We start from the raw sequence: 14,115 nt of genomic DNA on the forward strand, positions 1-14,115 counted from the left end.
TGCTGAACAATTATTAATGCGATCGTAATATCGTCAGGTAAAACCCTGACAGTGTTCTATATGAGTCATTCGCTTAAGTAAATTACTACATCTTCAATAAGTTTTATAGTTCTGCATTCTGGAAGTTCAAAAAGCGGATAAAAGCTTTAGATAATATAAGATAATTTTTTATCTGAAATATAATGAACTGAATCTTATTGTTCATTTGTTAAACTTAACACTGATTTTATTTATAGATTTTTACATCCGTGGTTGATTAGCAAAAATCGAGAACGGTTCAAATCTTTATGGGAAGGCGGATATTAAGCAACACGATCGATCAGCCATGAGAAAACGAAATAATTTTTAAATGCCATATGAAAAATAATAGCAATAAAAAGGCCAAGAGAGTAATAAATATTCAGTGGATCCTGTCCAAAGGTATTTCCGGCCGCTGACCCTTTGCAGAGCTCACCTTTTCAAATGTAATAATTTATCTCTTGCCGAGCGATTCAAATTTCCTCATGTGCTAAAAAGGTTCAGAGAGAGAAAGAGAGAGAGAGAGAGAGAGAGAGAGAGAGAGAGAGAGAGAGAGAGAGAGAGAGAGAGAGAGAGAGAGAGAGAGAGAGAGAGAGAGAGAGAGAGAGAGAGAGAGAGTGAAACAAACTCATGTCTGGGTCCAGCTGAGTAAGAGCTAATAGGGCGATATTATTCTCTCTAGTCATGCACTTTGTGCGGACAGATGGTGTTGTATAATAAAATGCGTGAGTGTGTTGGCAGAGCGGAACCCTGAAAAGAGCGTGGAGTAGCAGTTCTCTCTGCATTTGATGAGATTATAATTTGAAAGCTCTGCAAGTCTGTAATAAAAATAATACCCTTGCTTACGCTTGTGGAGCAGAAACACATACGGTGAGTGAGGGGATGCGAAATCATATTTCATACATTTTTCATGCTGCTCCCATTCAAGCCAGACGAGAGAGAAGATTGATGGTCAAACTGATGCACCGTGTGTCGCACTTTGTGTGTAAGAGCGCTCACTGCGCGGATTATTTAAATGGAGCGAAAGGCTTCATTGTCAGCTATGGATGGCTAATTACATTTACTGCTGACTGACGAGATTTGCCAAGAGCTGAGGGGAGACCGTTGAAAATTCTATCAACTGCGATAACAGTTGAGGAGATCATGAACGCTCATTTTTCCCTTTCCTGGTAGCACCTAATCATCTGCTAATCTTACAGATCGAACGGAAATACTTTATTTTTATCCTATAAGAGTGCGACTGTAAAAAATAGGTGTTTGTGCACTGGTGTTAATTCATTTCATGCCACCATTAAATTTGCATCTCATAGAAAGTATCTGGAATCCTCTTAAGTGCCAGAAATAAATTCAAACTAATGCGAACCCCATAATCTCACGTGGCATTTTTCATTTCCTCAACAAACATTATTTAATCTGTGTCCGGCTGGTGGAAACCCTCTAAAAGCACCCTTGGCCGCCAGATCAAAACTCATCTGGACGAAAAAAATTTAATTCCACCACCAAAGGAAATCCGGATCGAAATAGCAACTGCAGTGTTTGTCTCTGGCGGTGATAAGGGTACTGCACGTCCGCTCGAAGGTATTTTGGTCGAGCGGAGGGTCACCTGAACAACTTCCGTGTGCGGAGAAGCGGCAATTCAAGCGTGAAGTCTTTCCTCTCCATCTATGCGTGAGTGTGCGCGCATACACCACCTCAGCGAAACACATGCTTGGCATTTCTGCTGATCTAATTTGTTGTTAATTATAATGCTCGATTATAGCGTCAAACAGCTGCGCGGATGGAGCTGAGTGTTATTTTACACGCTTGATTTTATGCACCTCCTGCTGCTCATTTAAGCCAATTCCAATGGATATTCAAATCATTTAAATTTGGGACAAGTACAATTTTTTTCTTTGAGTATAAAACTTAGAAATTTTAATACTAAAAAAATATTAAAATTAAATTTATTTGTAACATGCATATAAGAACAAGCAGCTTAATTTGCGTTTTTCCAAACATCTTCTGGATAATGAGGTGAAAGAGTCGTAATTAAAAAGAAGTCAAGAACGTCTCAACAAATTCAATGAAATTTAATTTATGTTGTTTGCTGTCAGCTTGCGTGATTCGATAATTGCAGAATCTAAAAACGCAAACATTGATCTGATTTTTTTCCAGGATAATTGTATCACTGAAAGTTTCTTATAATCTATTATTAATGAAATTTGGAGTCAATTTTTAGACTATGAGCATCAGAGAAATTTTCATTCATTGTCCCTTTTTGGAACTGATCGTTATATAAGAGTTGTGAGAGTGGATGACAAAAAACTCTTGATCTCTTTCCTAGTTCTGACGTGACAGGAAAATCATAAACATACGGTCTCATTATTATCAGCAGCATCGTTTCCGTCGCAATAAAGTGCATTCGCAATAAACGTGCACAATAAACGCATTTTCGCCACGCGCAACTCAGCTGTCTCGCCTTTGCGCGCATCGAGCCATATCGCTGGTTCTCTGTCGTTCTGCACACCAAATTTATGCATATTTCCTCCCTTTGGCTGAGCCGCACGCGTCGCGCAACAAAAGGCGATGCATTGCAGCACGCGTCTATCGCAATTGTCCAATACGAATTCTCATTTGAACGCACGCAGGGGGTGGTTTTATTCCGGAGGGTGGCAGCTGCACAGACAGCTAGAGAAAAGTTAAACAATCGATCAGCCACGAGCCGACGAGCGAGAGCAAAGAGCACTTTTTAGCGTAGCACGTCGCGCGTGCATTTATTGGCGGAGTGACGAGACCGCACAATTATAAATGTAGGGTCGGGTACTTTAGGCCTGATCCAATCCTTTTCCACCCTTCCCTTTTGAACTTCATTTATTTATTTTTTTAAAGCAGTTCAATGAAAAATAAGAAAGAAAACCAAATGGGGTAGTTTAATTTTCAAATAAATCTCACAATGGTTACTACTCATACAGGAAAAAAATAAGGAATGGGTGGCTCAAAGATATATTTCATCTTATTTTAACTTGAATGTCGTGGATGATATAAACAACCCAATTAGAAATCGTTCCCCACCAAATAGTGAGTCCATTCAAATTCAGCAACCCGAAAAACAATGAACGCGAGCTTGTTCCTTTGTCTCTCACTCGCACACGCATTGGCGTTTGCCTGATTCGCATTTCGGAGCACTCAATCTGCAAAACGATCGGCGGAATGAGCCATAGCGACCAGCCGTTTAATGGGGTGCAACATCTGCCCTTGTCTCGCGGCAAAGCAGCCCCCGCGCGCAAATAATATTCTCTCTGAATGTTCTATATATAATATGTGTGTCACCCCTGCACGAGCGACGCGCATCTTTCTGCACCAGTATTTGCTCAAAGGCGCAGCCATAGTCCAAGGGTTGAGGATGAATTCAGTTTCTGGTATTTGCGTATGCCGCACAATGCTTCTTTATTGTGACATGCAGGGGTGGTAATCGATTTGCATATTTTGCATGCCAAATATATTTAATCACTTATTTCATTAACAAAACCGTGAGAATAAAATCAACATTGCAAAATATACAAAAATTGAAGTTTAAATATTAATTTATTGATCTTCTGCTTACATTTTTTGCAACACATAAATCGGCAAGGGTTTTGATTTTCGGATAAATACGGTTTCAGTATTGATTCACCTGGTTAAGTTCATGGTAATAATTTCCAATCAACAACGCAATGTTGCTGAATGCAATTCAAATTCCTGATTTTTTTGCATTTCTGACACTTAAAAACATTCTTTGCAGCTTTATCTGTAGACAATATAATTGATATATTGACAGCCATCAAAGCTGAAATCATTGATTTTTTTTATGAATTGAGTGATTTTTAAAGCATGATAATTAATTTATGAATTTTATTATTCCGTTTAAAAAATTTTTAACTCACAATCAGTTGCTATATATGTATATATGGTTCATTTGAATGAATTGGGCATATAGGAACAGAAATTAAACAAGGAGAATGTTCGGCGTACCTAACTGATAGACGTTCCAATTCAGAAAAAAATTATGTTTAAGAAAACAAAATATATTGCCATTAAAAGAAATCAAGTAAAACCATAACTAACAATTTTGAGTAAAAATATTCATAATAATTCCTTAAAACATTTCTGCAAACAAAAACCTTCCCGCTTCTAAGATAGCGTATGTTCTAGGTTTCCCACAAATCAATTGCAGCATGTCGCATTATATAATATATTATTTGAATCATTAAAACAGTTCTATAGAGCATTCAGGAATTTAATATCAAATCGTTTAGAAACGAACGTACACACGGCTTTGCCACTCGTCTAATTAAGTCCCGGATGAAAAAAAAAATCTGTTTTCCATGCTGGCAGCTGCAAAATGCGAAAAACGGTTTGGTTTGATCCTCTCTGGGCAGAATATCCCGGCAGCGCCGGGACCAAACAAACGCAGCCTGTTTGTAACGGCTGATTCGGCGTGTTTTTCATATCACGCCAAACCGTTATGTAATTTTCTCGTGTGTGTGTGTGTTTTAACGTGGACAGCTATATACATATACAAATTGCCCTACAGCGCGGGTGCGTTGCCTATAGTTTACGGCAAAATAGCGGCTTTGTCGCGATCTGAGGATGCGAGCGCGTTGATCTCTCTGGCCGCGCGAGTGGGAGCGCCCGCCAATGAAACGGGCCTCGGGGCGGAGCGAGCGGCAAGGGTTGGCGCCCGGCGGGGTGGGGGGAGCGGTGTGGCCGAGGACCCGGGTCGCTCCGCTGAATCATTGCCCCCGCAGAAGTCGAGGTGGCTGCGTCGCCCGCTCCGACCGCCAGAAGCATGCCGAGGGGCTTTCTAGTCAAGCGGCAGCCGGAGCAGCCAGACCCTGGCTACCACAGCGACCACTCGGACGACACGCCACACGACCTGAGCAAGAAGTCCAGCAGCCACCAGGTACTACACCCGACGGCGGTGATCCACCCGTACCCGCCGCCGGGTCTGTTCGCGCCCCATCTACACCCGATGGTGGTAGAGCGGCTCCAACACCATTTTTACCCTCCGAGCGAACTGTACCCTGAGTACTACCACCTATACCAGCCGCTGCGGCCGGTGCAGCCGCCCGTGCAGCCGGCCGGCCTGCTGCTCGACCTGACCATCAAGGCAAGCACACCCATCACCCCTCCGGCCACCCCTTCGCCGGTCAGCGCCGCACTCACCACTAACAGCCACCACCACCAGCAGCAGCAACAGCAGGGTGGAAACAGCGGTGCCAAGCGCAAGTTGGATACCCCCGGCAAGGCGGCCGCGGCGGCCAGCCCCAGCAAGAAGCAGAAGGCGGCCACCAGACGGCTGCACTTTGACGAGGACAAGAGCTCGCCGGTGTCCGGCACCATCATCAAGGAGCTAAACGCCGACGACCCGCCCCTGGTGGTGCGCAAGGGTGACATCGACCCCGCGTTTAACGTGGTCGAGGTCACCGAGGAGGCTAAGGCCGAGCTGGCAAAGATCGAGAACCGCATCGGCGACTACATCTGCAAGCTGTGCTGCGAAATGTACGACGACGCCTTCATGCTGGCGCAGCACCGCTGCTCGCGGATCGTCCACGTCGAGTACCGGTGTCCCGAGTGCGACAAGGTCTTCAACTGTCCGGCCAACCTGGCGTCGCACCGGCGGTGGCACAAGCCACGCCAGCCTCCCTCCGGCGAGCCCGTCGACCTGGCCAAGAAGGCTTCCAGCTCTGACAGCTCCTCAGAGCCGGAAGACTCGTCCGAGCAGCAGTTCCCCTGTGATGTGTGCCACAAGCGCTTCCGGCGGCAGGCGTACCTGAGGAAGCACCAGGCCACACACGGCCCGGCCGCCACCGCCACCGCGTCCTCCGTGCCAGGCCAGACGTCCCTCTGCGCCGCCGTGCCCCACCTTTCGGCCTTCCAGCCGCTCATCAAGCCCGAGACGATGGTGCTGGCCGACTGACACAGGCACCACTACTGGACTGCCTTCTGGCACCACCACCACCACCAACAGCAGCAGCAGCAACAACAGAAGAATTTGCTTTGAGGTGAAGTCTTGGTTTTACAATCTCCCACGAAAACATTTGCCTAGTCTGTCCTCTAGTCATGTATAATTTTAAGAAAAGGGCCAGTTGCTAGTCACTTTTACGTAACCGATGCTAGTCGCTGTATTGTTTAAAAAGATGAGTCTCTCTTTACCTGATGCTAGTCAAAGCTTTAAGTCAATTAGTTACGATTAAGGTTTGCTTTTTTCAAAGTTTTATTTGTTTTGAAAATTTTCTAGTCATTTGTTGAAGTCAGTTTTGAAGAAAGCTTTCTTAAGATCTCGAAATGTAGTAGTATATTCGCGTGAATCTAGTCAGTTTTCTTATATTAGGACCCGATCTCAAATATAGAGTATATTAGTCAGTCGATTCTAGTCTCAAGATCTCGTTTCTCGAACGATCTCACTCAAAATTCAGTCATTGAAATTCCCCTAGTCCCGCTTCTAGTGTAATCGTCACATCAGCCATAATGATCTCGTACCATGAAAATATGTAACAGCTCTTTAGTCATTCAAATTAGTCATTTGAATTTTCTAGTCAATGAAGTTTTATCTCAACTAGTCAAGCAATTATAAAATTTAATCTTTATTTTTCATTCATTCTAGTCCAAAACGAAGTAAATTTTAACCTGATAAAATATTTCGCTGATGTGCCAAATTTCAATCGAATTTATCGACCAGCGTCGAAATCTAGTCCTAAATTTTAGTATTTTATCTCGCGGGAGCGCCTGTGCCTCGTCCGCGATGCCACCTGCGGCACGGCTGAGCGCAACTGGTTGCATACTTTCCGCGCTCGCAAGCGTTTCTCCGCAGTTGTTGCTTTATAGTAAAGGATTATTTGGAAAAAATCGATCCGTGCCAGAAAGAGGCGACCAAAGAGTTACAAAATGAATATATTTAAAGTTTGCTTTATAATTGAAATGTTGCGCGTCTAGTCGACAATTTTAGTTATAAATCTATTCAAGTGTAATTAAAGTAAGTGTATTAATTTTCAGTTTATCTTATTTTGAGTTCAGTGGTTTTGCCGGTTTTCGCTGCAAAAGCGAAAACAGAAAACCGTGGATCTAAGCTGCCATGACATTAATTTTAATTATCATGAGAGGTGGTAAAGTTAGTTACCATGAAGCTACACGCGCATCTTAGTAGATTGCTGTCAAGTGTAAATTGTCAGTTTGATTCCTGCAGTGTTAAGTACTTAAACTACACGCGAGCCATGTCCGGTCATTGGATGTGCCAATTGTCTTTCAAACTAGTCACGTAGGAATATTATGCATAGGATTTTTTAATTGCAATTTCGACATTTATTTTCTCCGTTCTCCAATCGATGAGTTCTCTAGTCAGAAAACTTCAGTCAGTTGAGATCAGCCAAAGTACCAGAAATTTTCAGACTTTCTGGTATTTACAAATCGAGAGCTGATCAACGATCTCAGTCTGATGTGCGTAAATGTCTAAGAATCTATTTGTAAATTAATGGTTAGTTATTCAATATAAAATAAGGCCCAAAAAGGAATTGCCGTCACAGATTTTGTTGTAAAATATAATATGTCACCCCCACCAAAACGCATTGTGTAATATACTGTAACTCTTTACCATTCGTGGCATTTGTGCTAAACAGAAGTGTTATTGTTGTAAATTGAAAGTAAAATATTTGTGAAGGCTGTATAAAAAGGCAAGAAAAACCAAGACTTCTCCTCGAAAATGTGTTGTAAGTTTAACGCATTGTTCATCGCATATAATTAAAAAGATTGTGCTAAGTGTAAATACAAAAAAATTCCCACTATTATCCTTAATGTACTAAAATGTGTAGGGACTCTACAACCTCGTAATTTCATTTCTGTATATCTGCTGACAACGATTGCAATTGAATTGCTTTATATCACACCGTCTTTTGATTTTAACTTTAATATTGTACTGCGTATGAATTTTCGATACTTTAATAAGGTTGTGTTGGACATTGTTTTCGTGCTGCATTTTACAAAAAGAAAAGATTGCACATATTGTTCACCTTTATATTTATTACGAAAAAATTTTGTGTGCTATCTCTTCCGCTTTTTAACAATTTTTGTGTTCGTAGAGAAAATAAAATGAACATTCTTCATGTAATTAAGAATTCTTTAATTTATTTTCATCGCAACTAATACCCTTTCTAGCAATACAACAACGACATAAACTTAATACCCTCGAAAATTAATTTCCTGGGAAATATAAAGAAAAATATAATCAGGATCATTATTATATTATAAATAATTTGACCATACGCGAATGCATTTATTACATAAATAAAAAAATTAAATATTTCAAAATTAATACCAGAGAGAGCCTGTTCTGGAAAGTTTACGCAATTCCAAAGGCTTACGATCACAACAGAAAAAATAATTACAATCCTAGTTTACAAGAAAATTTATTTCAAAAACGCTTTTAGGAAGAGAGAGATCGATGTGAAATATATTTTTAAGATTTTTAAGATTTTTAAAAATAAAAGTCGAAAAATACTCAAGCTCGCAACGTAACAACCGCCGCTAGTGTAAGCACAATATGCACTCGAATTTTAGCTACTTCGTCCGACTGTCGGCAGGGGGAGACTACGATGGACCACTGCGGTATACATACGCCACATACACCGTGTAGATGGCACTGCCTGTTAGCTACATCTAGCTACATCCACGCTCACATGCTTCGACACATCGACACTGACGCCACCACCACGGACACACTCCATAGTGACGCACTGGCATGACTCGTGTTCTATCATAAATCGCTCGCGATAAAATGTAAACATCACCGCCTTTGTTTTTATCAATATCAACAACGTGACGAGGGAAACAAGCCTGGGACGGATCGCATTCGAAACTAAAATTCAGTATTCGCTATTGGAGTTAGCGCCCATCGAATACTGTGCTACATATTTGTAAGTTTCGCCATTCAATTGATGGAAAAGCTACAGTTCTCGCCGAATTTACCGTTAATGGTAAAGTTACAGTTTCTGCCGGGTTATACACATCTCGCGAGAAGTTCTTATGAGAATCACATGTTAAAGTAGGGGTGGTAAAAACTGTAACTCGGCGGCGAAAATTGTAATTTTGCCATACTTAATTATGTATCTTCGTGTAGTATTCTGAATGGGGTAGGAGGGTTCTTTTGATCTATTTGCACCATATTTAGGTGCGAACACAGTTTTCTTATGTCGGAAACAAGGAAATCAAAATAATGTACGAAAATTAATATATTTTGAAACCGATAAAAATAGTTTTGGAAGAGGTCGGTAAACAATGTACTGCTATAGACAAATATAAATAATGCATAAATTGTGAACACACGACGTGTCTGTTTTCTGCTTTGAGAAAGTTCTAATTTTGGTTTCGTGAGCAACCACAGTATCCTGAGGGCTGTCGATTACCTTGTTTTTGCAGAGCACATTATTTTGTTTGTTATGGTCTTGATTCAGAACATGGCAACTCTAAATATGAGACTCCTTAAGTTATCTATGTACTAAAATTCTCGACATCGATGATCAAGATTCTAACGCAACTAACTCTCTCTCAATCTGAGCGTCTGCTGAAAAGGCGCGTAAAACATTTATTTTTTCATGAGCCCTGTTCTGTTTCAGATTTCAGTGACAGTTAGAGGATGATCTAATCACCCTTCTTGAGTTGATATAAATATGAGAGCATCGAAAGCCCCCAGGCGGGTGTTTATTCAAGTGGATGCTGATTCTCCACATCGCGACCAGACGATGTTGAAATTCGCTCGTAGAGATGCGGATATGGAGATGAGGCGAAAAAGAAATGACATGAAAATGCGTGCACCAACTGTCTCTGAACCACCGTGTGTGAGTAGTACAGCAAAAAGCACCAAGCACGAGGTTAACAAACCTCAAGGAGTTTTGACTGCTAAAAGTGATGATACCTACAACCAGTCATCCATTTTCGCATCATTGCAAGAAGACATCAGTTTGTCTTTTGGAAGAAACAATAACATGGTAAATCGGTCTCTGAATGCCAGTTTTGTTTCTTTGGGCCAGCTAGATTTGAACTCAACTCTGGCAGCACTTCCAGAGGTATATCGAAATGTCTTGTCTGTTGGAAAGTAATTAAATTGTTTCATTCTTGTTCCCAGTGGTTTGCTGATGTGCATAGAAAGCGGAATACGGGACCTTCGGTAATATACTGACGATACAATGAACCGACCCATTAATAGTTTTTCATTTAATGTTTTCAGCAAATTAAAGCCAAAGTGGAGTACAAAGCTACCGTAAAACCTGACAATGAAAGAACAACCGCTGATTCAGCAGACAGCAAACTAATGCCTCCTCCTCTTGCGCCTTCCTATGAGAAGAAGATAAGAATCCAGGATACCGCTGATAGGTGTCACAAAATCCAAAACTGGTACCTTGGGTTTTCAGCTAATGGCGCTGCTGTAATTCAAGGCTATGACACCCAGTAAGCTAATTAACTTTTAATGATTGGAAGTCTTATCAGATCTTCGCCTCTTTTTATAGGCTGCAAATTTTTAAAAATTGTTATCTTTTTCAAGCTTTAATTCGCTGAAAATCGAATAAATTTAATTGTTGGTTGTTTTGATCCTTACATTGTCGTTCATGATATTATAAGACCAATTTCATCTTCTTAGTTTGTTTCAATTCATTATTTAATGAAGGAAAAACGTCCACAATCGTGCAATTTTTGATTACTTTATAATATCTCTTCAGGAAAGGGAAGAACATCAAGAGCACAGATATTGTGGCTGTGAAGAACCTAAGAGAAATCTTGACGACTCGCAGTACCTATGTACTTGTTGGAAATTTGGATAGACGGAAGTGGATCAAGCAGCTTCCGATCCAATCTGAGAGTTACTTCAAAGATGGGTTTCCAGATGATTGGAAGGTGGTTGTCAAAATGATCAAAACACGTGAGTTGCTTTTAATCACAGATCAGATAGCTTTGAATAAATTCTACTGTATTTCACAGAGCTGGATGCTGCGAACCAAGTGGACACGGAGAGTGACGCTGAGAATGATCAAGGGAATTTCTATGAAATCCCTAATGTGTCAGAGAGTAACAGACGTATTGGAACTAAGCCAAGTAAATTGCAAGTGGATGCGTTCCAACCAAGCTTGGCTATCAACAAGGTAATAAATTATTTAAAAAAGATAGGCGAGTACTGCATTAGATATTGGATATTAAAAAAAGGACCGAGGATTAACTTTTGTGTTTTAGGTGGACCAAAGCAAAAGTGATGAGAAAGTACAAATCATTCGTCTAGAGAACTGGACCATAATTCTGGCTGGAAGAGGAAAACATGCTCAATTCAAGCTGGCTGACACCATGGCAAAGTTCGTTAAAATCTAAGATTTAAAAACCTAGTTAACATTACTTTTCAGTGTGAGTGGCCACATAGAGACAAAATTTGAAATATCTTTGGACCAGATTGTCATGAAGAGCAGCCTCTGCTTCGTGAGCAAAGACAAACCAATTGAATATCACTTGATTGGCTTTGGTATATTTGATGAAAGTAAGTACTTTTGATCCTCATTTGTTGTGACTGGCATGTGAAAACCATAGGGCCTTTAATGATCAGGTCCATTCTAATTCTCTCTAATTGGCAAACACAATTATACTTTGCTCCGTGGCTGCAATCTTTCTGTTTTTATTTTTTAATTTGCTAATTTTTGACTAACTTCCAATGAAGCATGTTTTTAATTCTCAGAATGGTTAATGTAAATTTTTATTTTAGACACACCAGAATTTGTGAAACAAGAGTTTGCTGACGGTTTTCCTCAACACTATCAACTGTTCCTGGAGAAGTGGAGGGACTACGATATGAGTAAATTTGCTGAATCCTCGGCAACGCGATCTGGACGGTTTCCAAAACCAACTGAAAAGAAAACTGGTATATAGCTAAGTGGAACTTTAGACTTTGAATAATTTTCCATCCTCTAGAACTTATCAACCAAACTCCAAGAGAACAAATAGCAAGAAAAAAGGTGCCGAACAACATAGCAAACTTGAAGTTGACAAAGCAATATCAGAAGTCATCAGCAGACCAGATGCCTCTCTCTTCCAATGATTTGTCTTCCAGTATGTATTGTGTCTTTTCCTTTGAACTTAAAAATTTATGCTTGCTTTTGAAGGTGATGAAGATATGACGAAAGCAACTGGCAATACTAAAAAGGCTGCAAAAGTAAGGGCTGATATCAAGGAGAGACTGAAGGAGTCAGCGACATATGCGGACGATGACTTCTTCTTCCGTGCAGACGCTGAATCTCCTGCTGAAGATGATTTGCATGAAGTATGTTTAAATTGTCCTGATGCTATGCTGCTATAAGAGTCGTTTCCACAGATATTGCAAACTCCTGTGCAAAAATTGAAGGCAAGAACTAAAGTTATGTCCCCAATGGCTGCATTCTTGGCAAGTCAACATGAAGAGCATCAGGAATCAGAATCTGACCAAGAAGAGCAGGAGGAAGAAGTAAGGAGAGACAAAAGGAAGGAGAAGGCAATTGAAAAATTTGTATACCACGAGAAGACACAGAGGTTGAAAAGAAAAGAGCCACAAAAAAATGTGGCATCCAAGATCCGGAAGTTGACATCTAAGTCCAAAGATATGCAGTTAATGGAACAATTTCTACAACGAGAATTGACCCGGAAGAATAAAATTGACCAGAAGTTTATATTCGGAGAAGACTCGGACCCGTCAGATATCTCTGATTAAAATTTTGGTTTTCTGTATTAGATGTTCATTTTTTTAACCGCTTAACTTAACTTGTGGAACAAATCTCTTGCCACAATAAATTGATATAACTTTTGCTTAGCAGTAAAATTTATTTGAATTTGAACATTGTACCCTTGTCCTCACAATTTATAATTTTTGGTAGGCCGTACAAAACCTAAGACCTGGCATAAAATTTAAGATCGTAAGCAGTCGGAAAAACGTTCACACAAAATGGCACCAACTTAAGCAGTGTCTGAGGAAGCAGGCTCTGCTTCAGACTCGTCACTTGCAGAGGCACCTCGTCCCTTTTCGAGATCGTCAGAGTCACTCAACTGCAGAGCTGTACGAGTTGGATTGGCCGCAGCTCTGCTCGCAGTAATAGCCAAACGGTGCTCCAATGGAGCCCAAGGGTCTTCAACCATTGAATGTTTATAAAACAGTGAAACATCTGCCATTGGCGAATTGTGGCCAACGTTACTAGGACCACCTCTTCTCTGAAACTGAACAAATTGGATTTTTTTTTACCAATGAGATGCATTTTATAGGGAAATGTCAAGTCAAACATACCCTTCGTCTAGGGGAAAACGAATTTCGGCTGTTGCCATAAGGGGACAGTCCAGAACCAAAGCCACTGTATTCACCAAAGTTGTTGGCACCACCACTGTTGTTGTTGAAACTCATGTTGGACTGCTGATAAAACCGTTGCTGCACTGTCCATTTTCCGCGACCTCTGCCCCGGAAGCGAGCGCTTGGAGCTGAGGATGGATTGTTTCCAGCGCTGGGACTGCTAGAGCTTAAGGGGATGAAGTCAACGTTGCTGCGAGGCGAACTTTTAAACAAAGGCGACATCGGGCTACCAGGTTGAGACGCGTCGCCGCAGTGCGAATTTTCCGTGCTGCTCCACGGACCTGACTCACTGTTGGACTGGGCGCTCATGATCGGCGAATATTTTGCAAAGCTGGTGTTGAATTTCAGGCCTGAATTGGCAGGGCTGCCCTGTCGGTTCGAGGTCAATCTGCCAAAATTCGGACTGGGAAATCCACTCATTTTCTAGCCTGGTGGTTGCGACTGTTTAAATAGCGATTTCATTCGTGTTGTTCGTGCGTTTGGACGACAGGCGGCCCACTGGTTGATGAAACTAAGTAAGATTTCTTGAGTTTTACAGATGATATATTGACAGGTGAAATTTTCAAAGATATGCTGCACTTTTTTCAATCGAAATAAAAATTTAAAATGCCTGCTGAATTTAGTGTACTTGCCTAGCAAACAATCACTCTAGCCACATAAACAATAATTCTTACTCTTGTCGAATCTTGCAAAATTTTTGCCTCTACATGTATGAATATCATTTCAAAATTGTTTTCAAA

General features: G+C 41.0%; 3 protein-coding genes across 4 annotated transcripts; 2 read left to right on the forward strand and 1 right to left on the reverse strand.

Moving 5' to 3' along the window:
• Positions 1 to 4,756: 4,756 nt before the first annotated feature.
• Positions 4,757 to 8,147, forward strand: LOC135940121 (insulinoma-associated protein 1b-like). The gene has a single exon (XM_065484876.1). It carries the CDS (start codon positions 4,826 to 4,828, stop codon positions 5,954 to 5,956), a length of 1,131 nt encoding a protein of 376 aa, XP_065340948.1. The 5' UTR covers positions 4,757 to 4,825; the 3' UTR covers positions 5,957 to 8,147.
• A 614-nt stretch (positions 8,148 to 8,761) lies between these two features.
• Positions 8,762 to 12,856, forward strand: LOC135938839 (uncharacterized). Of its 2 annotated transcripts, none has more exons than XM_065482798.1 (12): positions 8,762 to 8,945; positions 9,645 to 10,094; positions 10,154 to 10,195; positions 10,256 to 10,476; positions 10,746 to 10,945; positions 11,005 to 11,165; positions 11,254 to 11,369; positions 11,418 to 11,548; positions 11,771 to 11,926; positions 11,977 to 12,114; positions 12,168 to 12,325; positions 12,377 to 12,856. In XM_065482798.1, exons 2-12 carry the CDS (start codon positions 9,699 to 9,701, stop codon positions 12,746 to 12,748), a joined length of 2,091 nt encoding a protein of 696 aa, XP_065338870.1. In that variant the 5' UTR covers positions 8,762 to 8,945; positions 9,645 to 9,698; the 3' UTR covers positions 12,749 to 12,856. The 2 variants fall into 2 exon arrangements, with proteins under 2 accessions (XP_065338870.1, XP_065338871.1); XM_065482799.1 differs by having other exon boundaries at positions 9,645 to 10,016.
• On the reverse strand, positions 12,839 to 14,022 carry LOC135938840 (uncharacterized). Its single transcript, XM_065482800.1, has 2 exons — positions 13,316 to 14,022; positions 12,839 to 13,248 (listed from the first exon to the last, which is right to left on the reverse strand). The coding sequence occupies exons 1-2, from the start codon at positions 13,793 to 13,795 to the stop codon at positions 12,991 to 12,993; spliced, it is 738 nt and encodes a 245-aa protein (XP_065338872.1). The 5' UTR covers positions 13,796 to 14,022; the 3' UTR covers positions 12,839 to 12,990.
• Positions 14,023 to 14,115: the final 93 nt, after the last annotated feature.

This window comes from Cloeon dipterum, chromosome 3 (genome assembly GCF_949628265.1).
Source record: "Cloeon dipterum chromosome 3, ieCloDipt1.1, whole genome shotgun sequence".
In the NCBI taxonomy this organism is placed as follows: Eukaryota; Metazoa; Arthropoda; class Insecta; order Ephemeroptera; family Baetidae; genus Cloeon; species Cloeon dipterum.